At 39.4% G+C, this 27,564-nt stretch overlaps 1 protein-coding gene across 5 annotated transcripts in view; it reads right to left on the reverse strand.

Annotated features, from left to right (window-relative positions):
- Nucleotides 1-27,564, reverse strand: part of KCNQ5 (potassium voltage-gated channel subfamily Q member 5) — a gene marked incomplete at its 5' end in the record, with an annotated part of 296,587 nt that overhangs the window by 32,861 nt on the left and 236,162 nt on the right. For 3 of the 5 annotated variants that reach the window (XM_082305876.1, XM_082305875.1, XM_082305872.1), the window contains 6 exons: nt 1,784-1,810; nt 3,338-3,432; nt 6,689-6,784; nt 8,572-8,682; nt 16,305-16,430; nt 16,865-17,040. In XM_082305876.1, coding sequence (XP_082162002.1) covers nt 1,784-1,810; nt 3,338-3,432; nt 6,689-6,784; nt 8,572-8,682; nt 16,305-16,430; nt 16,865-17,040 — 631 coding nt within the window. The remainder of the gene's footprint in view (nt 1-1,783; nt 1,811-3,337; nt 3,433-6,688; nt 6,785-8,571; nt 8,683-16,304; nt 16,431-16,864; nt 17,041-27,564) is intronic. The other 2 variants (XM_082305874.1, XM_082305873.1) reach the window with 1 other exon arrangement.

Here is a 27,564-nt window from a genome sequence, read left to right on the forward strand (position 1 = left end):
AATTTGCAGCAGTACACATATTAGTTAAAAGTTTCAGAAGGGACAAACATCTTCCATTCAGTGAAAATAAAGTGAAAAAATCTGGCTAAATCATTGACTACTTTTAAAACTACAACAGTTATCGCTAACATGGAGCATGTAATATAATTTTGACAGCTGGGTTTTTTTGCATCTAGCTTCTACTTATTGTAAGTAAATTTGTCCCTTTAGGTGCTCTCAGGTACAACTGGGAATAACCTCTGCTCTCTGCACAAATCGCTGTTTTGGAGGTACGTGCTCATTTACTGCCAACTTCAGTCTCACCTTTAAAAAAGCTGAAGTCAATTTTAAATGTTGCTGTTGAAGGAGTAGGAAATACGGCTGATGAGTGTAAAAAGTTTTGATCAGGCTGTAGTAATTTAATGAGATAAATACATTGCTAGCAAGCCTATGGAGGTAACATATATGAAAAGTCACAGAAATGACAGAGCAGGTGAAGTGCTCAAGGGACATCTCAGAGCAAATCCAGTCCCCTCGAGTTACTGTGACACCAACAGCAGTTACGTGCACGTAGGGGAAAAGGATGGAGTCAGGCGCCAGAGGAGCAATCTGGAAAGTGGAACGGGACTTGGATAATTGGTGTGAAGGCTTTCCACCCCTGACTGAGTAACTCAGAATAACCCAGAACAGTTTGTGAACCACAGTACAACTCGGGGGTGGATGTATTTCAGGGGTTGATGTGTCACCGACACTTTTTTCTTGGCTTTTCATTGTTTTCTGCTTGGAGGTAAACTCCACTATTCTGGTCGTGCTGAGACGGCAGAGCCAGCTGCCGAACGCCTGCTGACTCCCATCCCTAATGAGTTTCCGAGGTAGTGTAATTTCTCTTGTAGCCACTGAGTCCTTTCCTGTCCCTAAGGATTTGAGCTATCAGTACGGCAAAGAGCAGCATTTCCACTTACTGCCTTAGGACTGTGCATCTCCAGGCCTTTATTTATCCCAGGAGGATAGCCCTGCCAAAGACTACCTCTGTGTGCTGTAGGCGGCTGGTCCTCAGCCGGCATTCAGGCTGGATGGAAACCCCGTCTGTCCTCCTGGCTAACAGTGGTGGGGCTTATTTAAGGAGAGACGCCAGGCTGCCTCCTCCGCCTGAACAGGGCCATGCAAGAGTGCAAACCGTGCAGCTGGGAGGAGGTGAGCCACTGCGGTGATGCTTTTCTCCCACCTACCGTGTCCCAAAATGCTCTTTAGGAGGGGGTGGCAGGAAAAGGTTGGGAAAACATGGAGATGTGGCACTGAGGAAGCCTTGAGGATGCTCCTGCAGGGCAGCACAGACCCTTGCCAAGGAGACAGCCAGCCAGCATTGTTGGGGGGGGTCCTCCCTCTGTGACAGAGGGCTGGTGGGCTGGTTCACAAAGCCAAATTCAACTACGTGCCTATAGCTTCCACTGCGATTCCTGGAAACCTTGAGCATCGATTTTATGGCAGAAGCTGGGGGCCGCATCCTTGCCCAGGAGCGAGGTCTGGGGAGGCTGCTCCCCTGGCTACTCTGCCACTGTTCGAACTGAGCTCCCCCTCAAAGTTAAAAGTAAAAAATTGCCTGTTTTTCCATACAAAAACTGGGACAAGGAAGCAAATTTCAGCAGCATTAGTCTATTGATACGAGTTTAAAAAAAATACAATTTGTGATTATTATCAGTTAACAGTTACAGTTCATTGAACCTACTGTACAGAACCTGAAACATCTAAAAACCATTAAGCAGCAGCGATTTCACAGATAAAAGAAATAAAAGAAACTACAAACCTGCTAGAAGCTTCCCCTTGTTCTTTTCTTCAGGTCAGGGAGTGGGAGGGAAAAACATACTTGTTATGCAGATAGTAATCACATTACTTAGTTACAGATGATGTTAGATATATGATAAACATAAATGGATATGTTAATTAGTGTACAACACACACGTTACATTGCAACCACAAAAACATTCAAGCAAGACTCGTAACTACAATGCTTCTGAAAAAGAAACTTTTCAGTTGTTTTAACACATGCATAACATGCTTAGTACATACCACTGCAGACTGAGTTGGCAAAGCACTTAGGCAAAATGCATTGCTGACACATATATAACAGAAAGCTGTAGGCTCTTATTAGATAAAGTTATCTCTGGTAAATAAAAAGGTTTAATTTTAGGATAGCACAGGAATATGCTTATTTAAAATAACAAGTAGATGCACTTTTGAGGGACAGTCATATTTTAGAATATCTTAGGTGGGATACAGCTTCATTATTTATGTAATTTTATATCCGTCCATTTATACCAATGTTGCCTTCAACCTGTTTGTGTATGTCAAAAATCAACATTCCATGTAACTTTTAATCTAAAAGCTCCTTTTAGTTTGGAGCATTTTGGAATTACAGTTATGGTAATGGATTACTTATAGCTCTGTTCTTGTCAACTCTTTGAAATTCAAAGATCAGCTTTGGGTACCCAGCCAAACCTCTTTTTGGCTGAGCTTTTTGGCACACGATTACCTTTTTACTGTCATGTGGATGTTCATCACCCAGCTTTGAGAGAAACCACTAATTCTCTTGCACTGTCTGCAATAACAACAGTTAGGATGCTTATCAGAGCTTTCCCATAATGCTCTTCGCGCTCTCCTTTTTGATCTTTATCGAGTATCTTTTACTTCCTGATTTGTGCCTCGTGTTGAATCTGTCAACTTACTACCTTGTGGTAAATCTTTTACTGAATTATTGAAGAGTCTTGGGCTGCCAGTGCTCTGTGAATTCTCACCCAAACTAGGACATCAAATATTTCCTGTCTGCCAAACTATGATATCAGTTCTTTTTAGTCATCTTCCACTGACTATGTGTATAACTGAGGATATAATTTGCCCTAAGGAAATACTGAATATATCAGAAGTTACGATGAAAAGGGGTAAATTTCCCAGTGCATTCACCTGCAGAATACCACAAGGCTCTCTTTCCTCACAAAGGTAGATCTGTAGCTATAGCCTTATAGAGGCACAGGCATAAAAATACCATTAAATCAAGGAACAAGCTCTGTATTAAACTTAATATTTTCCTCCTTAGGGATAATTTGGAACTGGGTGAAACATTAACCTTGATATATGAGTGGGTTTTGGGGAAATGTTTCTAATGCCTGTGCTCAGATAAATGGCAATGATTTGTACTTGTCCCACTGTTCTAGGCTCCTAGATAATATTGATATGATTTGTTAGTTGAAATTTTTAATGAGAGGACTTAAGAAGACAAACCAAGACGAAACAGACAAATAGTAATTCTCTATAAGCTTGAACAGACATCGAGAACAGCACCAGCTGCCATATTTGTACCTACTTTGTAGGGCTGCAGGTATGCAAGGCCTTCAAATGAGGCTTCCAGGTAGCAATGGAAACCGATTTCTCATCAGCCGCATAACTACGCCATACACACTACGTGCAGGATATATGGTAAAAAAGAAAAAACAAGGCAAGAGGGAGCAGGGGATGAAACAAAAAATTGAAAAGCAGATTAGTAACCAATACAAGTCATGGCTTTCTTTTATCATTCATAGCACTGATACATGCCTGAGGGGAGGAAGAATACTTTCATAATATCGCCAGGTGGCTGTCAGGTTTGTTCGGCTGGCGTCGGTAGAATAAAACCGCCAAGAAGCCTGGTATGGGGAAACAATAGAAAAGCACAAAGGAACCAAGAACATGAAGTGACAATGCCACCGCACTGATTACGGAGAGAAGGGATTTTGCTCAGATTGGGATGTGCTCTATTAGGTTGATTAAGGAAATACCAGTAAAAACCTACCAAAACTTTTGTGAATCACGGTACACTTTACACAGTGAAGTAAGAGTTACTGGCTTCGTGGGAGCACCAGAAGATATTCAACACATAAAGGTGCTCAAAAAAGCATCGCAGTGATTTATTTGTGAGAAGTCCATAGGGGACACCCACACAAACTTGCAGCCTGAGGTAAAGGAAGTGTCATAATACATTTTGTAAATGATAATGAAAAACGGACAAAAAGCATTTAGAAGAAAAGTGAAGTATTCTCTGTGGTTTGAGACACTGCTAAATGTTTAAAAACACGAAATAAATAATTTCAAAGGTAAGTGACCAAAGCATAGCATTGAAAATGTATTCACTGTTTAGATTTATAACTGCATGTAGATAGTAAGACAGATCCTCAGTTCGATAAACTGGAACAGCTTCCCTGATGTCAGCATAACTATAATAATTTGTACTAGCTGAGTATCTGTGCTTCCTGTATATTGTCAGCCATTAAATGTCATCCAGTTATTCTTGTAGGGAGTCTAATACCCTGTGTTTTCCTACTGCATATCTCCCAGAAATGCATCTAGTCTTCATCTACAGATGGAGAACCTGTCACTTACTTACTTTGTAGATTGTTCCACTGGTTGATCATTCTCATTGTCAAAAATCTCTGCATTATTTTTAATTTGAAACTTTTTGGTTTTGGCTTATAGCCAGAGATATTTGTTATGTTTCTCTCTGCTACATTTAATAGTCCTGTAGGTTCCAGTAGTTCCTCTCTGGACTTTTATGTTCAAATAATATTCATACTAAATATTTCATATAAGCTAAACATATTGAGAAAAGTATGTCCCTATGAAACATTCTAGTTTTCTATAGTGATACCTTAGCTGTCTTTCTTTAAGTCAGGTAAAGGCTCTAGCAGACAGTATATCTATGGCAACAAAGGAGTTAGCACAGACTAATTCTACAGAGTAACTGATTAGAAAATAGACATTATCCTGATAAACTAGAGCACACTGATTTCCATGGTAGTTCATTATCAACGTCCACAACAGACAATTTAAAAAAGCCCAGGCACTGTTACAGCAGACAATGATATGAAGTTCAGACACAGTCTGCATTTATGAATGTGAATTTTTCTCCAGTCCTGGACTAATTTTTTCCAATGTTTTCTTCGCTTTCTCCAATTTTCCAATCTCATCTACAAACTGTAGATGCTGAGTTGATGTGTAGCATGTTAGTACCAGCATCACCTTATACAGTGATAATATCAGCCTTCTCCTGCTTGTTACCTTTCTGGTTCTGTACCTAAGGACTGTAATAAACCAGCTGGATTAACATACTGGGAACTTGTATGAAGCTCTTGGCCCTTCTTCCTCAGTCTTTCTTCTCTGTGTTTCTAATCCTTGGTCAAATCCTTTCCAGAGTCACTAATATTAGGATAGAGTCCTCTTGTAATAGTCTGAATTCATTGTTTCTAGATCAAGTTTTGTATTTGGTATATTAAGCCATTTGGATAGTCACCCAGATCATCCTCGTGTTCATTCCCATGTGCCTGCCCTCATCTTTACCATTCTGCCAGGTCTTGTGCCATTAACAAATATCTCCATCAGCAACTTTATATTAATTTCCAGATCACTGAAAATGCTGAACATGTAAATGAACATGTAAATGCTGAATAACCTTCATCATTGGGATCCCACCACAAATGTCTTTCTTCTTTCACAATGCTTTTGCCCATTGAGAGTCACTTTCTGAAATCAGTCGGCTAGCTACTCTTAATCTATTTAGCATGCTGTCTTACTAATATTTTGGTTGGACTGTCATACAATAATAATAAAAGCTACATCCAAAACCTAAATCTATTGTGTGTTTCCTCTTGCAACCAAACTTGGAAGAAGTAGATTAGAATGTATGTGTTAGAAAATATCCCAGATATTCATTCTACAGTACAATAGATACAAAAGGAGTATATTTATATTTATTGATTATTCTAATAAATATTACATCTCAAATATTTAGTATTTAATAATCATTGAACAGTAATAATGAAAACATTTATTAACTTTGAAAATGCTTCAGAGACAGCCTGGCATCTATCCTGAACTTATCAGGGAACTCTAGTATACTCATGCTCAGCTCCTTGATTTGGATTTATAATTCCAGAATTAAAAAAACAGCATAAGTGGCACACATAAAACACTTGGGATCCCAAGAAAAGAAACTAGGATGCTAGAAGATTATTTCCCTCCCTTTTTTTTTTCTTTTTTTCATTCTTTAGAGGATTATCTCATTTTTAACTAGGACTCTAAGTCAGAGGGAAAAAAAACATACAAAACAGCTGCTTAACAAATATCATGCCACTTTTGCTTAAAAAAAATCTTTCCAAATTGTTGATCTGCACCATCATGTCAATATTGGAGCTGAAACCACTTCAGACAATTTCAGACATTTTGGAATTGGTAGTGCCTACATTTCCAGCTTTTGAATTGACTAATAGTGAAAGCAATTCTCTGGGCAGGACACTTTTCATTTTCACCAAGTATATCACTCATTGGAGCACTCTAAACCCTGTAGCAGATGAAAAGTAGCTTAATATAGGCAAGAGTGCTGTGCTGTCAGTTGGGTTGTCTAGGGATCAATTCTATTTTTCCAAGTAATTTGCTAACTGCAGGCATGCAATTGACATCCTTGACTTGGTTTCTTCAGCATGGATAGAACTCAAAAACTACGCATAGAAATGCTATATATGCAATTAGAGCAACACATGGCAATCACTGAACAAACTTATTTCATGAAGCTAACCAATCTGTTAACCATTATTTCCACAAAAATTTCCACATTGAAATAATAAAACTTGCTCCAATATGTACTTTAAATCACCTACTGTTATCTTTTCACTGGTTTCATATTTACCTGAATTAGACTGGCAGCTGGATTCCTTCTTTTCTCAAAGTGTTTCTGACGATGCTGTTCCTGCACTTTTAATGCAAATCCTGAGCCAAGAATGCCCTGCAATACAATACACCATTTATCATTATGTAGGTAGTTTTTCCAACAAATATACACAATCAACTACAAAGGTTTTGTGAAGATGTTACCCCATATGATTGCTTCAGATAGCACATTTATGACAGTATATGAAAGTATAAGGCTTAACAACAGTGCCCATTTGTGGTGAAGCAGGAGACTCCTTACTTAAGAGATAACATCTGTGGTGCTACCAATGACCACTCATCCCAACCATTGCCTGGATTTGTGCTACACTACGTTCCTGCAACTCTAAGGGCCATGGATATATATTGTATATATTTTAGAAAAATTAGAAAATTCTCACTCTTTCCCATCTAAGTAGTCCCCATTGTTCATTCTATAGGCTATGAAAAAAGCTGACAATGAAATGTCTCCGCTTTTGGCTTTTTTACCTTCGAATAAGTAAGACAAATTTGATTCCTGCTGAACAGACCCAAAGACTGAGAATGTTTCCCTCCTTGGCTTGCAAGGAGTGTAATTTCTGCTGGATGTGTCTGCATTATAAGGAAGAATATTTCCACTTGATTCTTAGTTGAATAAGGTAATATTAGAAATGCACAAGATTAACACATATATCTTGTTTTACAGACAGATTCAGCACAAAAGTGTTTGTGAGGAAATCGAGTATCTGTACATAGATACGACACGAGGAGCAAAAGTTCTGGCATCTCTAATATGTAAGGTTATTAATCTTTTACGTGTTCATTGTAGTCCTGCTAACACTAACTTTCTTGTTAGTGGTGACTAGATAACAAAGAGAATTAATTACAGTAGCTGCCATTAAATGTCAAAGATTCACAAACAGGTAATATATTATAATTATAATTATAATGCATTATAATATGCCAGAGATACTGAAATACCCTCTGTACTTAGAATAAGAAATAAATGCAGTATACTAGAGGATTCAATGCTGTTGGCAAATGCTGACTTTTAATCCTGTTTTGTCTGTATGGTTGAAAACAAATGTATTATTGTAACATACATATTTTGTAGTGATCTATAGATAATGAATCTGAGCATTAAAATATTGATTTTCCATATATGTTGCACAGGATGCAATACAACAACGTATAAATGTCACTTCTGATTTCATGCTTATTTAATACTAATTTAAAAAAGAAAGGAAATTCACTCACAAAAATGAAAAGTTATTTCTGAAGCTACACTATACTTCAGTCATTAGATGATTCCCATTTCCATTAAAATCTCTTGAACATTGTTAAAAGCAACTGTCATGTTTATTTATAATCGTTCACAGAAAATGATAGTTGCATTTTTACATTCAACCACATTAACTTTTGGTTGATTTAATGCCTTCTACTACTCTGTGTTGGTCACCTGAACATGGTCATACAAGACAACCTATTAGAAATATCTCACTTCTTTTTTTTCAATAGAATCTAATTCAGAACAACATATCAGCTGACTTAAAAAAAAATCTGAAAGAAAAGCAGTAATATATGAGCCACACTTCATAACAAAAGAAAGGAATTTCAACCTTACACAATAGTATGCTACCTAGTTTAGAATTATTTCACAGTTTTCTCCTTGCCAAAGAAACTCCCCAAAACTCAAGCAATGACAGCAACACCAAACCTTTCATTTGGATTTTGGATAGTAGTTCACCAGTGTTGTCACAGAGCAAAAAGCCTTAAACAGTTGTTCTTCATGTAGAGAGCTTCCTTCAGCTTTTTGTGTCATAACAGCGGCAGGAGCTACGGAAGTTTCTATTACCTTTTTACAAATTTTATAAGCGTACTCACAGCAGGTAGTGCAAAGAAAGAAATGCCAAGTAGAGCAAATCCTGCAGAAAGCAACCTTCCAAGCCAAGTAAGAGGAGTTTTGTCTCCATAGCCAATGGTTGTCAATGTGATCTGAAAAGAAATGAATGAACATTGTGGTTTACCAGAAGTCACCGAGAGATTAGTTGCAGATTATTTACATGGCATGAAACAGCATTTCCACTAAATAATCCAAGACACATGAAATATGTATAGCTATTTCTAAAAGAAAAACATACATAAATAAATTTATATGGATACATTTTTCCATGACAACTTAATACTGTTTATGCCTGAATGAAACTGAGATAAATAATGAATGTGAGAAAAATACCTAAATAAGCAATAAAGAAGTTTTAAAAACAATAAAACAGAAGGTCTGGGATCTCAAAGTTGAGGCAAATGATGGGAAATTATGTGAGTCGGACAGAAAAAAGTGTTGTTTTCCATGGATGTAAAGGTGTTTCACCTATTTTCAGCAGGGAAATATAACTATATCTATTTGCGTAACTACACAAACATAAATTACACAGACGAATTACACAGACATAGTGGAAAAATATAGTAGGACTAAAAGGAAGCTGAAGTTCACAGATGAGATAAGGTCAAAGGAACAGCAAGAAGCAGCTGCATTTTCTATAAGCCCATCACTACAATTTGAAGTGGATCATCTGAAACACAAAAAAACACTAATCAAAAGCTGGAAGGAGCTTTAAGAAGTTCCTGGTCCTTTCACCTTTCTTATGACAGGCCCAGATATACCTACATCACTCCCGACATGAAGCTCCGAAGACTACTACACAGCAGCAGATGCAGAGGTACCTCAGGCTGTTGGACAATGTTAGCTCAGTCCTACGTGGGGAGAGGTCAAAGAGACAGAGGAGGGCATCTGTAATCCCTTCATGTGGTGAGTATAATCAGAGGCTCAGCATACAGATGTTTCAAAAGCTGTGCTGCGGAGGCCAGCATCCCTGCCGTGTAGCACCAGTGCAGATGACGGCAGAGTTTGGTACACATGGGAGGGCTCTCCTCCACATGCAACTCATTGACCAGGGGCCACGTAGAAATGCAGCACATATGCAAATGCCGCTGGGATAATGGTGAGTGGTTGTGGTTTACTGAGCATATCTCCAAGGCAAAAGACAATGGCTTCATGTCTGTGTGTGGCTGAGGGACTTCCCCAACCCGAGGAAATGTCCTCCAGGCTACTCCTGCCCTGGGAAGCATGCCAGTCCCAAACTTGGGGACGGGACTGGCAGGAGAAAGTCACATCTCTGCATTTCCCTCTTGGGGAGTTTGAACCCACCCCGCTGCCTGGTGCGGGCAGCAGGAGGAGGTGTGGGCAGAGTGGAGGATTTCTGAAGGCTGGATGGGAGGCTGTGGGACGCATGCTCAGGCAACAGCACACGATGTTAAGGGACAAAGATAGACAACAGTGGGCTGAATGCCAAGGACTCCGGGGCCTGTTATTAGTGGAGAACATGTGCATGGAGAATTAGTTTACATCGTGTACCAAATGTGGGCAAGTTCAGGCTTAGCAAATATTCTGGCAGGAATGAATTCTTCAGGAAAATGCCTTCTAGAGACACTATTTTGCTTCTAGCTTCCTCAAAGTTCATTCCTAGGCAAGACGGCCAAAGGAATTCTATTTAATGCTGGGGTCACCACAGGACAAAAGAAGGAAAGTCTTTTGGAAGTAATTAGATTTCAACTATTTAGGCCTCTGTAGATAGTAAACAGTGCTTTTAATTGCTCACATTGTTGGGAACAAGCTGTGGGTGTAATTTACCCTTAGAAAGCCATAATGACTAAAAGAGAGTGAGCTGAATTAAGGCTGCAGCTGAAATTTCAAGTGGTTATCAGGTCTCAAGTTTTGTAATGCAAGCCTGGTTGCAGTCACACCACCTTGCATGCTTATCAGGTCTCACTCTCCTTCCTTGCTCCTCTTCACTTCCCTGCCCCATCCCCTCTTCCCAGCTTTTGCTGGGCTCTTTGTAGAGCCAATGCAACCCAGGAAGGTGGAAAGACTTATCCACATTTCTGTGTGGTTTGTTTCTACTGTTTCGGTGAGTTGTGTTATCTCACGGAGGTGCCTAAGAAGCTCCAGGGCCTGCACAAGGCAGTCCGTGGCTGAGATTGAGCAATAAGGAGGAAGGGAGATGGGAATGCAGCTCCCTCTTTTCTGGCAGAGGTGATCCGATGGAACCGTGCTTTTGGCCTGGCAGAGGGGCTTGGTTTGGTTTTCCTTTGTTTGCTGAAGAGGGTATTCCCAGCTCTTCTCATCGGAGGGCAAGCGCAGAACAGTTTGAGGCTATTAAGACCCTGAGAGCAATGAAGCACTTGAACAAATGAATTCCTGAACAAAAGTTCCTCAAAATTTGTTTCCAGGCCAGTCATAGCCAAGCAGTTTGAAGCTCTGGAATGAGCCCAGTTTCTTGGCTTCTGTCCAGCTCGCTATCTCTGGCAGACGCTGGAAAATACAGAGATATCTCCTGCCTGGGCTGACAAGAAGGAAACAGAATTAAGTGTCATCTGCATATTAATGATATGGCCACTGAACTGTCTTCTGAAAAAGTCAAAGATAAACTTGAACCTTTGGGATGTGACATCTGGGAGTGATCCAAAACCAGGAGCAGTCACACAGACTGTATCTCTGGAATTTCTCCAAAGAAAACAACACGGCCATATTAAAGCCTTTCCCTCCATTCTTTTAGGTCCTGAAGACTTGATGGTATCAGTATATGATTAAGAGTATCAGTGGCTTCTTGCTCACTTTGAGCTGTTTTATCTCAGGACAGCCTTTACATGGGCGTATGGGTGTCAGCACCATGCCATATCATCTTACTCAACACTGGTACAAATGGATTTGATCTTCATTTTATATTCCTCTCAACACACAATTAAGAAAATATTTTTCCAGATGACTTCAGGGTCAAGTTCAAGAATAATCCTCAGTATCTTTTTTAGTGCTGCAGGCGAATGACTAAACCACTGGCAAGGCCCAGACTGGAATAATCCTGAGGTTAAATTAACTGAATAAGGTGTGGAAAACTACTGGATGTGAGACCATGACAACATGAGAAATTTCCAGATGTCACTGATAGTAATGTAAGAAGCAGATGGAAGTTACCGCTAGCACTGTGAGGGAAGGCTGGATCCCACAAGTGGTTAAGGGAGAAGTGACCAAAGTTTAAAGGTGACTGGAGGAAATTATTTGGGACCTTTTGGGGATTGCAATCTTGCAAGGACATCAACACCTAGGTGACTGCATCAGCAGTACCATACAAGGCCAAGAGTGACTAGGTAACAGAACTACAAAATCTGTAGCAAACCTGTGAAGGTAATTAGGGACAGGTTGTTTATTTGAGAGGAGACTTGGTCAAGGGAAGCAAAGTGGTGAAAAAGAGGATCAAGATACAGTAAAAGAAATAACAAGGAGTGCAAATCATGTCTTTCTGGGGGTACGTGCTGAGCAGCCCTGTGTCTGATCACCACAGCCTAAACCAGGACAATAAACCAAACCTTTTATAGTTTATTTGTATAGGATTCATTTCATCCAACTTGAAAAATAAAATGCTTAGGTGTTCAGCATGACCTGGTCACTGCAACATGCACAATGGAAACAGATTCCTCCAGCAGGTAACTCATCCATGTAGGACTTAGGCTTGCCTGAAAGCAAATGTGTAGAGCCACCCTAGGGCATCTAACCAGGGACCACCCACAGAAGAGGCAGCAGACTCTGCAACAGATCTTCCATGGCACTGTATGCCTGTGTTCAGGCAACTGAATCACACTCCTGCATGGCTAAATGGGCTAGCTGAGTCCTCTCTTTTGTACCAGATGCAAAATGCTCCGTTTTGGTTGCTTCTGTAAATGAGGTGTCTGGGCAGACCAGCCAAGGCAGGCAGTGTCACCTGGCTAGACTCAAAACTCACAACAATGATAGAACTTCTGTTATATCTCATTGATGGAGCTAATAAATATGCTAAAAAGAAGTGAGGTAATATAATAATGAATGTGATTATATAACCTAGGTGCCTTCAATTAGATGAGATAGGACCCCAGAGGCCCTCCTCTACCCTAATATTTCTTTCTGATGTCATTTTATGTTCTGCTAGCAGTCCTTACCTTTTGAATCTTTACCTGACATCAATTAACTGAAAAAAAATGTAGCTTGCTCATGCTATCATTACATTAAATGGGAAAAATGTCATCAATATTAACTTGTTTGAGCTAGTAATTGTGACAAGATTATTCATCGTAAGGTGTTTTGTTCCCCTACAGGTCACTGTGGAGTGCCAGAGCCATTCCATATCCAACTGCAACTACTGGATACTACTAGAAAATAATGACTTATTAAGAGGAACTCTGTCAAATGTGTAAGAGAGACAGGAATCTTAATTACATTACATTTGCAGGTAAAACTAATTAATGTACAAACTAAATGCTGCTATAACCACACACAGTTCTAGCTAACACTAGTAGTTCTCAGAAAACCATGCATGATTTGGTTTTGAAATCCTTAAGTTTTTGAATTGTCCTTTTGTTCCTGTATAGTTTAGTTATTGTATTCTGTTAAAGGAATTTACCTTCTCTACCAAAGCAAATTCTGAACCTGAACTCTTCATATAACACACAGTGTTGTGTGCTGCTGTGTTAGGCAGCACTGTGGGGACCCCAACCACAAGAATATTCACAGTAGTAACATTAGCATGATGCTTAAACTGCAGGTTGCACAGTGCAAATGTGCCATTGCAAATACAGTGGAATATTCATATGTAAATTAGGATGCCATATCCTGCCTTTCATTTCAGTGTAAAACTATGGGCGTCAAAAATGGAGTCAGTGAAATGACCATAGCAGGGTATGGCCCTCAAATAATCTGAATTAATGAATGGGTTAATTGCTTCATTCTGGGTCTGGTCCTTTAAGGGGGGGCATAAGTGCCTCTAAAAGCTTGAAATTTAAAATGACTATTTGTGCCTGACTTCAATGCAGTCTTTTCCTTCTTGTACCTCTGCCATCACAGAATTCAGTCTGGGAGTTGGTAGGTACTCTGTGGTTTAAGTTAGAACAACTTTTGCAAATAAACAAATCAATGAGACTAAGCATTGATTTCCCCTAGAATGCCACACAATCTGACCTTTTCAAAATCTGCATGTGGGTTACTCTGGCAGTAAAAACAACCATGACTAAGAAGCACGTTATGCATTTCCCACATACTGTTTTACATATTATAGAAAAAATACTATTATTAAAATGGCAAAGATAACAGGTAAGAGGGAACACTGATTTTCAGTAACTTTGTGCACTTAAGCACATTAAAAATTTAAATGTATTCATGTCACACACTGGGGAAAGAAGAAAAGATAGAGAAATATACAATATAGATTGTTTTCAGGTTTTTGATTATAATTTGTTGTTTTTCCTGCTGAAGTCAAGAAAAGATTCCTATTTTCTCAGTTGCACTTCTTGTCTGACCTATGAGTCATACATTTTCACTTCATAGTGTACAAAATATTTTAAGCACCACTTTATACAATGATTATTTCTTAGCAGGGTTTTTCCTTAAAAAATAGCAGTCAGCAGGTAGCGGAGAAGCAAATTCTAAAATAAAGATCTTGTTCCTGCTGCTAGAGCTGCTCAGGGAGAAGGATCTGGATCTGGCATGAGCCTCAGTCAGACGTCAGAGTTGAGGTCTGAGTTTGCTGGGACTTTCCCGTTCCTCATGCATATGTGTCCCTTCACTATTGCCTGCTGGCAGGTGGGTACAATCCTCTGCTTAGTCCAAACTCCCTGCCTATGCAGTGCTAAGTCAAACACGTCCTTGCAGAGAGGTAGAGGATGTCTCCTGGAGAATAGAGCGGCTGAAAATGCACGTTCCCAGACCCACACACTGCCACATCCCACCTACATGACCTTAGGAGGGTCTCTCACAGGACCATGTCCCCACTGCCACCCCCAGGGGGACAATGGTGTTTGCAGACTGCTGGAGCCAGGGTACCCATCAGCGAGGACACCAGCATCTCAAGCCAGATGCTTGACAACTGTGTCAATATGGCAGGTCAGAAAGCTTTAAGTCAAATCTGGACCTCGGCTTTTGAAGAGAAGTGAAATTCCTCCTGCATGGGTCAAATTCTACCTTCAGTTACAGACAGACAAACCACAAAACAAATTGCAGTGGTGTGGCTGAGGGCAAAACTTTCTCTCATGGCTTTAGCCAACACGAATTTTACATGTGTTTGGACTACAGGACTATAAATGGACTATAGTGCATTTAGAGATCTGTGTTGATGCTCTAAAGCAACAAGTTTCAGGAAAAATATTTCTGTATATTTGTAAAGCCACAAGTAAGAGCTACTAGGTCTGGCTTTTCCAAGCTCTCAATTTTGTGCACTGATAACACAGAAATATAGTCTCTAGGGAAGACATGTAACAAATGATTAACCCTTAGATGAACAAATTTCAAATACACAAACTAGTCCTACTAATAGGATATGACCTTGACCTTTGCTCAAAATGTAAACAAAACTTATTAAAAGTATTTTTCAAGGATTCAAAGCATTTTGGAAAAGGCTTTAGCACAGTCCACCTGTGCATGCTCTGAATCTGTGGATGCTACTGAGTCCAGATGAAGTTTTGTCAGCAGAAGGTTTGAGGTGAGAAAGCTTCATTTCTGCATCCCTCTGATGAGGAAAGGTGGCAGAGGCTGGTTCAGGTCTCGCACTTATTCCAGGAAAACTAATGAGTACTCTAGGTTATGTCAGCATTAATGATCTCACAGGCATCATTTCAATAGCCACACATTGTGAGAGCTCATGGTATTTCTACTGCATGAGAAGGAAAAGAAAAGCAGTTTTACACTGCCTGGCAATAGCTCTGCCATAGGCTTTGTTGGGGCAGATTTCCTAAGCTGCCTAAGTAACTCCCACACAGTGCAGGAGTCTAGCTCACTATAGGGCATTTTTAAGCAAAAAACCATAACATTATGCCATAAAAAAAAAAAAAAAAAATCAACATTTCAGACCTAGTCTTTCATTGTTCATTTAAAGACTAGTTTATTTAAACATGTAAATGTTCATATAATCCTCCTTCTTTCAGAAAAGTAGTCAGGCATGTACTTAGATCCTGCAGATTTCAACAAAGTAAAAACAATTGATTTGATAGTTAAGCATGAGCTCAACTAAATCAGGGCTTTTACACCTGTAAAAATAATTGGAGAATACTGCTGAACCAGAATGGGAATATTTATTCTTGCTTTTTGTGCTCAGGGTACAGAGGAAGAAGAAACAACATCATTCTGAAACAACAAAGCTGATGTAAGAATTTTTTCCTTTTTTCTTTCCTGACACTTGTTTCTCTTCCTGCATTGCAGCTTACAGCCCTCTGATTTGAATCAAAGCAGCTCTTTGTGGGACCATATTAGAAACTGTATTACTGAAAGGATCTGGGTTAAAAAATAAAATGCTTTCTTCTCTTGAAGGCTCAGTGGTCTGGTTTGCAGCCGAAACACATAAACAGCAGCTCTGCAGGATGGGGTGAAATGAACTATGGATGTGCAAATGAATAGCTGGAGGAGGGAGCTTCTCAGACCAGTTTTTCTGCCAGTGAAAACAATTCACTGAACAGCACACTAAGTTAAAATCCACAGTAGGTGAAATTCAAAGCACTCTAGCATACTGGTTAAACTGTGCATATTATTTTTCTATACTTACTGTGCCCCACCAGAGAGCATCTGCATATGTGGAGAATTGGTTATTTGCATCTTTTTCCACCAGATAAACCAGGAAAGATGAAAAGATGAGTACTAAAAATCCTATGTACCAGGCTGTGATTAATTCCTAGATAAAAGAAATCAGAGATCAATATCCATTTGAAAGATTGAGCAGAATGGCATTTCAAGGAAGACATAATGAAAATATCTATATACTTTTTTGGTATTTGAGTAGTTAAAAGTCAAATGCTTCCTTACAGATGCAAATTTTCTCTAAAACCGGACCGAATCTACTCCGATAGTTTGATGCTCCAGCAACTTCACCAATATATATTGAATTACAACAGCATATCAAGTACAACATTTTCAACATATTCTAAAAACTGTTAGCATTTAACATGGCCTGATGTATTTGTTCTAATGCCTATTACACTTGATGTCACTTCAGAAAATTTTAGGTATTCTGCTCAGAACTGATAAATGTTTGTTTCCTTGGCCTCTTGTTGAATCACATCAAGAGAAGATATCAACCAGACAAAATCAGCATCTAGGATTACGTACCTTGCTATGTGCATAAACTACTGAACCTAATAATTTCCAAGTGCCTCCTCTTCGGTCCATGCGCACCATACGAAGGATCTGTAGGAAACGAAGACTTCTCAGTGCTGATGTTGCAAAAATGTTACCCTGAGTTTTTGCAGAAACAACTGCTATTGAAGCGATGAGAACAATGATGTCTGAAAGAAATATATTACAGAAAACATTAATGTCCAAGTACCAATAAATAACACATACATGTACATGAGCTGAATGAGGGGACAAAAGAGAGACGACTCTTGCGGTGGGTGGGAATCCGAAGCTCTGAGATTCCTGTTTGAGTTAGGGATGTGAAATCAGGGCTGGTGTCAAAAACTGCCTGGGGAGCCTGCAGGGTGAAAACTGAGGGTAGTAATTTTGAACACATATGGATAAGAAGAGCAGTGTTGAAGGAACCTCATGTAGCAGCTTTGAAGCCTGATGTAGCAAACTGTATAAATCAGTAGATGGACTAGAACTTTTTCCTTTTATATCTTTTCGCATAGTAACTTTCTTATGAAAAGGCAAAAAAGAAAACAAAGGTAAGAAAAAAACAGAGCAGCCCTAGTGGTGAGAGTTCAGTGGAACCGGACTTACAAGCACACATACAAATTTCCTATGAGTACAAAGACTGTGTGGTTGAGGCATGTAGTTTCTGGGCACAACTCCCCTGATGTACCATTTCCTGGAAAGGACGAAATACAGTGCTGGGTACTCAGAAGCATTCTTTTAGCTGGCAGCCTGGAAAGTTTGTTGAAGCCCAGCAAGTGTTAGGATTTATTTCTTTAGGTCACAGATTCAAACTGTGAGAGCGAGTTTGTTCTGCATGAACTAATCAGCCAACTGCCCTTTGAGCCAGAACAGCATTTAAAGGGAGATGAGGAGAAGCAGCACAGTGATGGCACACGGATGCTGTGAGAAGACATAATGTTCTTTTATGATGATTGGGGCAGACACACCGGTGTGCAGGGATTGGAAAGGGACAGAACAAGTGCTGTTTTACTTCATCCCCTCATCATTAATTTCCTGACCTTCTGTTAAAAGCTTAAAGAGGATTTGTAAGAAACACCTGGTTTAAATCTTAGGATTTTGTGGTGTTTGTGTGTTTATATGCAAGGATAATCTAAACCCATGTTTGCCAGTGAAAAACTTCCTGAAAGCAAGTTCTTGTTGACATGAGTTTTGCTTCTTTTGGGTTGGGTATGAACACTCATCTTGTCCCAAGCATAGCTTCTACAAGTCACAAATGACCCAGTAAGTGAAAAGACCCCCCACAGGCGAGTGGCGAGGGACGCTGGCTGTACCTATGAGCAGGAGACTCTTTCTTTAGCTTGCTCCAGTACAGTAGGAAATAGCCTTGGTTCATTCTGCTCAGCCACCAAAGTAACTTGAGGTTCAAATACCTTTGTCTGCAGACATCCTGGGTTTCCCTGAACTCACCTATGGATGGCTTTGCCCTTTTATTACAATACTAAGGGTACAGACAATCTGTGGTTTAAGGAGTGTCCTGTTAAATTGTGGAAATCCTTGTCACAAGATACTAAAAGTTTACATGAGTTTGAAGCCAGCAGGATGATCTCATGGGAGCAAATTTAATCCCGGGCTAATTAATACCAAGAGCCCACTTCTGGCTCAGGACGTCTCCCAAGTAGCAGGCTATTGGAGGCTGAGAGACTCTTATGGAGAAATATTGCTGTATCTTTTCCCTGCTTGTGTAATCTTCCGTGACTGTTCACTGTTGATTAGTGTCACTGTTGGACATAGTATGTTAGGGTAGGCGGATCTTCTGCCTGTCTTATGCTATGACATTTTAAAATGCCTTTGGCTACTACCTAGGTGATCATAGGTGGCTACTATATAATTGGCTACCAAAAAAGCTGGATTTGCTTCTAGATGTAAATCCAACAAGTTCAGAGATCAGGAAGAGCCAGAAATGGATAAAGTATCCTAGGGCATCTCTGCACAGCACAAGTCTCAAGAGCACAGCAACCAGATGCAGCAGGTCTGGGTGAGAATTCAGAAACAGGATAACTGACCAGGAAGAGTTAAAGACATCACAAATTGTAATGGAGATCAGAAAAATAGATGGGGTGGAATTCAGCTCCATGTGAAGACATTTAAATTTAGGTGTCTACATGTGAAGCAGGTGCCTGAACTCTCCATGCAGCACAAGGAAATTACGTCAACTGAGAGAGGTGCAGCTAATCCTCAGGAAGGCTCCTGCCGGCTGCTCAGCTGACTCGCACTCTGGGCTCAGTACAAAAAAAGGCTTGATTCAGCTGCCCGAATTTATTTGTCCAGTGCCATTTGAGATGCCCTAAGGTATCCGAGACATCCCCTAGGTCCAGCAGCTATGCTCTCAGACCTGGGAAGGCTGTGCCCTTCAGGAGAAGTCACTGGAGAGCAGGGAATATCATGTAACAGGGGACACCTCTATGTACTCTGCTGAACTAAGCCCTGGATCTCAACCGACTATACTGGAAGTATAGACACGTAGCACACACGTACCCACCTACAAGCAAACTTCTATATTTAGGTGTGTTTATTTAGATCTGGGGCTCACACAGAGCATGCTGGAAAGCCTTGAGCAACATGGACTGTGTTGAAGAAAGAGTGTCCCTGGTTATTAACATGACGGCAAGGTTAGCTTAGCTTGTCCCATGCTGCTCCGAGCAGAGCAGCAATGTAACAGCCATTTTTAATTAGTGGTGACTGGCTAGCAGCAAATCAGATATCATTAGAAAAGCAGTGTGGACTCCTGCAAATCATTCTTAGAACTTGAAAAACAGTAAGGTCACCGCAATATTATGAATCATGCATTTGGTCTGGAAATTATTGAAGTGCTTACTGGGGGCTTTGGTTACCCTCAGCCACTCTCAATAGGACAAAAGCCAATGATTTGCCCCTGCCCTTATTCCTGCCCATTACAGGAGCTCTGACACCTTTCCTTATAACATGGAGTTTCCTGGAGGTCCCCCACTGCAAAAAATTCAAATTCGGTTTTGCCAGCACTGCACAGCATCTGCCCCGTGCTGCTGGGAACCCTCTGCTCCACTGAAGGTCTCTGGTCCCCTCTGACCATGAGAGACAAAGAAGCCAACAGCAGCATAGCTTTCTTTTCCCTTTTTTAAAGTATTGATCCAAGGGAGTTATCTAGTTGTGTATACCCTTGTAGGTGGAGGGTAGGGATGGGGAGAGGCAAAGTGAGCAGAGGCTGAGGAAACGGAGGAGCAGAAAACACACTGGCACACATTTAAAAAACAGTTGGAGGAGAGAAGAGAGCCTCCCCAGTCTGCTGGTGGTTTTTTCACACCTTGCTCTCTCATCATCCTCACTTCTTCACAGTACACCCCCTCAAAAAAACCCATCCCCACCAACTCCTCAGGCTGGGAACAGGGAAGGAAAGAGTGTGTCCATTGCCTAGGGCAGGCCTCCCTGGCTGTGTTTCCCTCTGAGGCAAGGAAGGCAGACAGGCACATTATTTCAGTGTACTTTAACTTGCCAGGAACAGGTGTAAGATAAATCAAAACAAACCTCTCTTGGAATGGAATCAGAGTCCAAAGAAAAGTTTGCATCAGTTGAAAGCCACTTCTGAATATGTGAAACTTGCTTGGTTTTCTTATCTAAGCATACCTATACTGGAAAAATTAGAAGTTAAGTACTTTATGGTTCTCTCCCTGCCACATTTTTATCCAACATACCTCAGGTACCATTTGCCCTGTTATAAGTAAGAGAGCAAAATCTTCTTCTGAATTTCCTTTCACATTCCACTTGAATTTAGCTGAAATCTCCATGGTATTTCTGCAGTTTAAGAAGGCTTTAACAAACTCCTATCAATATTTTTCTCTTCTATCAATATTTTTCCCTCTTGCCTTTTCGTGGCAAAACTGGGAAATGAGGAAGAAAAAAACAAACCCAGAAAGTGGATTATGGGTGAAACCCAACTTTATTAAAGTAAATAGCAACATTTTGATTAATTTAACTGAGACTAAGGGTTTACTCCATATCTTGCTGTAAAGAAACAGAAAAGTTTGGGATGTGAGAGTGAGTAATGGGCAGTATAATTCCAAACAACTTCTCTGTAACGACTTATTAGAAGACAAAATTTTCTGAGGCACATTTACTTCTTTGATTTTTTCAAAGCTAGTATCTTGTGTATGATCTTTCAAAATGTTAAGCATCTCTTCAGTTATGAGATTGATTTTATTCCCTTTTTAGAAATATCTCTCATATTCCTGTTCTTGCAGATAGTGTCCTCCCTGGTTAACTCCAGTCTGAAATTTCAGATCTTCTCAGCAGCTTTTGCAATGTTTGCTTCTGAACACTTCATTTCAAATTAAATTTCAAAGAATGAATTCTTCCATTTAGCTTTTTTAGTTGACAGCCACTGTGTTAACAACTGGGCTCTGCCCCCAAAAATAAAAAAAAAATTAACCCAGAACTCGTGTGTGTGATAGATTACCCTTGTATATTGTCCAGTCTCACTAAAATAGTGACATATAATGCAACAACCTGAAACTCAGGAATAGTTTCAGCTAGGTCACGAGACATGTGCCAGCCTCAGTTACCCACTTCACAGAGGAAGGCCAGTGTTGGGCTGCCTTACCCTGCTCAAGCTCGGTCAGAAACTTTGGATTGCTTGGAAGAGAGGTTAGCATTTCTAAGCTACAAGCACTTCCAACTCTGTGACTGAGAGATTCATAATGATAAAAAAGGAGGCATCACAAATTATCATAATGGATTGTTTTATTTGTAGTGACTTTTTCAATGTAACGTTCCTACCATGAACTTTTTGAATGTCATGAGGTTTTATAGTATTCAAGGGTATCATGCTAATGGGCCCAGTTAAAGAACTTAATTGGAATAGGTAAAAGGGTGAACAGAGAAGCTTTACTTGGATATAGCAAAATATCCCAAAGCCTTGATGTGCCACCAGGACAATCTCTAATATTACAGAAAGAATGTCAGGATGATATTCGGAAATGCAATTCATGACTATCTCTTGCCTGCTCATAGCTCATGTACATGCTCAAAATAATACACAAACCTGCATTATCTTTCTCTCTTTCATAGTCTTCAAAGTCTTATGTGTAAGATGTGAGTGAGAGCTTTTCCTGTTGCCTGCATTTAATGCCGATATGTTGGAATATCCTTTCCTTCTAAATAGAAATGACACTTTGAGCCAATACAGGTTAAATGAATCTTGTGATATTTTTTCTTTGATTTTATCAGAATAGAAAATAAACAATATTTAATAATTTTAGGATCATCATCATATTATGAAAATAGTGTTTGCTATAAATTCACAGAAAATGCTCCCAGTTTACACATCCTTGTTAAGAATATGCAGGAAGCTGCAATGGCTGTCGGTTACTGCGTCTGCTCTGGCTACAGAACTGTACAGAGAGGCAACAAGCTAGGTCAAGAGTAGGACACATCTGCCCCCAAAACTGCAGGAACAAGCAGAAAATCTTAAGAATGTGGTTCATCTAGCTTGCAGCTGTATTAACTCACAAAGGAAATTAACTGGCAACAGTATGGCCAAATTTGGGCTACCCTTAGGCTGTCCTCCTAAGGTCTAATTTTGGGCTAGAGTAATTATCTGTGACCCAGAGAAAAGACACAGCTTGTAGTGGTCATTTCTTGTAAATAGTTCTCAGGACAGTTCATTATCCTAAATTTAAAAGTTATTCCTGAAAAAAACAGCACTTTGATTCTGTGGCGTTACAGAGCCATTCGGCTCCATAATTGAATAAGAGCACCAAGAGTGCTTTGACATTGGCTCCGTCTGGTTACAACAGCACAGCTTATGCATGCGTATTGCAGCACAGTGAGCAATTATTTTCACTTGCTAAGGAGTTTAAATAAATTTTAATCCAGATTTGCAGCAACAACAACAACTACATAGAAATAATTAACAACTTTCTATTCTGAGTCACAAGGAAGTATGAGTGGTGGAAGGGAGGGAATGACCAGCATTTTAGTTTGTCTAATATCTCTTTGTATATTGGTCCTTCCAGTAGCTTCATCATGTTTATTGCTATTCTCAGAACTCCCTTCAATTTGTCTACAATTATCTCCATAGCTAGCTGGCCAGGGCCAGAGGGTATCATCAATGTAGAAATGTACTTTGAATTTTAATCAGACACTACAGAACAAAGTTAACACAACACACATTCTGGAGTACTTGAGCACATCACACTATAGAAACATGATAAAAATATATTCAATGGACTCTATCCTAAACTGATATAAATCAGCAGTCTAAAGCAGCTTAAGGTATAGCCTGATGACCAACACCTGACTTAAGCCATACATCAGTACCTGAAAATAAGGTTGCTCTTTATCAGATTCCTAAAAGAAAAGGTCTGTTTATACAAACTTGTCTATAGCAACAACAGCCTTTTTGCACAGCCTAGTAACATATTTGGCATTAGTGTATTTTATGCTCCTGTGGGTTAGCTAAAAAAAAAAAAAAAAAAAGAAAAAAAAAAAGAAAAAGACAATCATAGAGTTTAAGGCTTCTGAATACCCTAATGGAGAGGTATTCAGAGAGGGAAATAATTGTATCATTATTCCTTGAGCACTTGTTGAGAAAGGTCATAGAATGGAAAAGATCGTTTCATCATAACTGGCTGCAAAAATGCTTTTAGCTTCAAACAAGGGATTAACCACTTCCCTCTACCGGTTCAAGAGGGCAAAGAATAAAAAGTATGATTAGAGCATGCTGCAACAGTTAATTTGAAAAGAGGCAAATTGTAATGTTTTTAGCAGGTGGCAGTTCCTTTGCTCTGCAAATAGTCCCCTTGCTATGAAATCAGTGGGATATTTCACATAGTTATGGCAGCAAAATTTGGTCTAATATGGGCTGAACTTCTAGTGACCTTGCATAAGTATTTAGCCCAGAAACCATGAATTTTCAATATTTTTATCTTTAAAATGTCCAGAATCTTAACTTTTTTTTTTTTTTAAGGATTAAACCTGTAATTACATCTCTGAGTAGAGAGATGATTGATATTACCATATTTAGAAAGATGATGGATGTTATAATATTTTGTAAACTGTCCCATTGGAAGAAGCAGAACTATTTATTGACAAAGTACAACTCAGTATGTGCAAGATATTGTCAAAATTTGCAAACTGGATTTTTAGAGACTACCCTGGAGACATACGGTCTTTTGAGGTCACCTGAATTCACCCTCTGAAATATGATACGCTCAAGCATTATTCTCCGCCTATAAAAAAAGCAGTTTAATGTCATCCATTGAATTATATCACCTGAACATCTCTAGCATAACTTGGGAGAGGCAGGAAGCTGAGTTCTGCACCTCCCACAAAAAGCTGAGTAGATTTACAGCAATAAGGCTTCAATTTTACACAGAAAAAAAGCCTAAACAAGAACATCAACAACAAAAAACCCCCAAACAATACAAGATAATCTGAGTTTTGTATATACTAAAAATAATGGTGCTCAGGTTCTTGAGTCCTGGCAAAATTTGCTTTCAGCTATGTCTGAATATAGCTTTTCTTTCTGGTCAGGGATCGGATCTCTCTGCTCAGATGCCAGACAGGTTATGATTAATCATCACCTACTAGTAAAAGTAATTGGCAGGATATCTTCAGGAAATTCTTGGGATGGATGACGCTGTTTGATTTTTGCAGATGTTGTTGTCACTCCAGCCAAAAGGTCTTTGCATTTTCAAACATATAACACTCTCTGGATGGAAACCATCTTAATTGTCATTACAGGCAAAACAAGTTGGTGATTTTGCTTCCTTTTGTAATCTTTTTTGAAGATGCAAAACAACTTGTTGTTTTTAGAAGTAGGAAGGTGAAAAAGTTTTGCATATCAAGATAATTCGCAGAGATAAACACAGACGAGTGTGAAAATTGACTTTTATTGCTGTTGAAAAACAGGAAGATAGGGATGTATGGCAGTGGCACATAGAGGAGAAAGAAGTTATAAAAAAATGTGTAATACTGTCTAGGCACTGAAGTGGAATTTAAAATAAAGTCCAGAGGTTACTATTCCACTCTATTGATTTCTTTTTCTTCTAACAGTGGAAAATGGCTACATCAGTCACTAACTTCAATTCTAAGGAGTCCACTAAAACTGATCGGTGCATAGAAACTTGGATTTTTCTTACTCATCAGCTGAGCAATATTCCAGTGAAGAGATCAAAAGAGATGAACCATCTTGAACCCTTCTCTCCACCCCTGTTTTTCATTTGCAATGTATTGGAATCATCTGAGTAAGCAAAATATGGTAGTAGGAAATGAAAGTGACCTCCTGGAAATACAGACATCTTCTTTCTAGGATACATGTTAATTTTACATAGCCAAAGTGGGTCTATTTAGAAAAGTAGCTCACCAACATGTAAAGCTATCTTTTCTGGCAAAGAGAAAATGGTAGGAATTAAAACTATTTAAGATAAATTAAGTTAAAATTTAAAACATGCATATAAAATAACACATAGTACTATTTACATGATATATAAACCCTATGTAATATGTAATAATGACATAATATATCATATAAAATACACGTGTATTTTATATTTATACATGTATAAAATACATATGTCTTTTATATTATAAAATATATGTGTATTTTGTGTGTAAAATATTTATATGTGTAAAATACATGTGTATTTTATATTATAAAAGCACCACTGTGTGGTGCTCAGTTGCTGGCTGGTGTTAAACCATAACACCATATAATATAAAATAGGTTATGTTTCATGTGTTTTCAGTGCCATGGAAAATAAACTCTGCATTAAACTGCAAGTGTGCTTTAGGAGGTCAGTTCAAAGGATTTATAACTGCAAACACTGTGAGGATTAGCTACAGCACTGTGTCCTGATGCTGAAACTCCAGATTTGACGGGAGCCCCCAGAGTCCAGTACTGGGGACGAGGTCGGTTCTACGAAGCAGCTGTGTGCAAATGGGGCCGTACCCCATGGCATGTTACTGGCGAGCCTGTCCAAGCGAGGGCAGACTACATCGAGCCCCACTGCAGGCTCAAGCCATGCAAGACCTCACCCTGGCACCTGGAGGTGTCACTGCACCCTGGCACGGGTCTCAGCCCGGCATGTACCTGAGCCAGGGCAAGAGCGTCCGCTTGGCTGAGGTTGGCAGCAACTGATGAAACGCGATATGGTGGCAGCTCAGCTTACTCCTCCACGGCACATCGCATAAGTGTGTAAATCCCTGCCACTGACTCCCAGCACGCACTCACACGGACACTGCAAAGCAAAGTGGTCCAGGGGAACGTAAACCAAACGCATCATCTAAAACTGAATTCACGCACCCTTCTGCTAAACATTTGTTTTTAAGCTGGTCCCATGCTTAGCGTGTTTCTTCAGCCTATCCTAATGAAAAAACAATTACCTTAAGATTTCTTGCCTCAACCACAGAAAGCAGCTGTATAGTCTTTCTAAGTCAAGGAGCAGAACTATCGCATTTCCTCTATCTATGAATACTCCAAGCAGCACCCTTTCTTCACAGGCACCCTAGTATGCCTTCGCTACACCCTGAGTAAAGCTCTTTCATATTTAGCTCTTTCATATAAAGCTCAATCATATTTTGTCCCGAAACAAAATAAAATAAAAATGGAAACAAGTCAAAGACAGTTGTTAGTAAAGCTAACCAAATACAAGAAATTAGGACTCAGTAGGTCAAACAATTTTTGAAATGGAAAAACAAGGAATATTTTCAAAAAGTCAATATTGGACATTTTTTAGGTGTGAAAACTAAATAATCCCGTATGAAATTCCAGAATGAGGAAGATGGGTCAGATTTTTGTTTTGTAATTTTCTAATCAAAGTTTATGATGAGATACTAATTTCGTACCCAAGAATGGATCAACTGGTATTATTCATTAATATGCCATTGTACTAAAAGTGTACGTACACTGTTCCTGTGTAAAAGAAGCACACTTTCAGGCCATGATGACAAATATATCAAAATAGTGTCATTTTACTTTTTGTTGTAGATAATCAAAATATTTCTCTGTGGGCTGAGAATCACAATAGCTCAACAAATACTGAATTTTAAACTGTAGTTATAGTTACCATTTTTGATTCAGTCTGGATAAGAATAACAACATTAATGGGAACATTTCACCTGTCTTTGTACTGTTAGCAATTAAAGTTCATGGCCCTGTTGAGTACACACTCTTTCTATGGACTGAATAAGTCTTCAGCAAACATGTTTATATTATTAACAGCTGGCTCAATAAATCTTAAAAATCTAAGGGCCTCCTGCAAGCTAAGATTAAGTTCAATTGCAAGCCTTTCATGGATTTATACTTTATTAGCCTTTTTCCAATAATTGATCTTTAACATTATTAATATGCATCTGCCAGATGGAGTAAAGCACTATTTATTCAGTAGGAGTTTTATTTGGCTTTAAGACAGGCTGACAGAAACACATTTAAAACTGTAGCTTTGACCCAGTGTTCACCAACCCAACTTGTGTCCAACCAAAGAAACAAACCATGAGTAACACGCAGATCCTTCCCAGAAATCTTGACTTATTCTGCCCAGTAACTGGTTTGGCCCTTAGAAGCCCTGGGAAAACAAGGTTTGCTAGTCACTTTACTATGTCTGAGGCTTTTTCCTGGATGATAGTAGACCTTAGTGAAAAAGGCTATTGTGGAAAGAAAAAAAACCTGAAGATTTCTG

Source organism: Platalea leucorodia (genome assembly GCF_965183815.1).
Source record: "Platalea leucorodia genome assembly, chromosome: 3".
NCBI classification, from domain to species: domain Eukaryota; kingdom Metazoa; phylum Chordata; class Aves; order Pelecaniformes; family Threskiornithidae; genus Platalea; species Platalea leucorodia.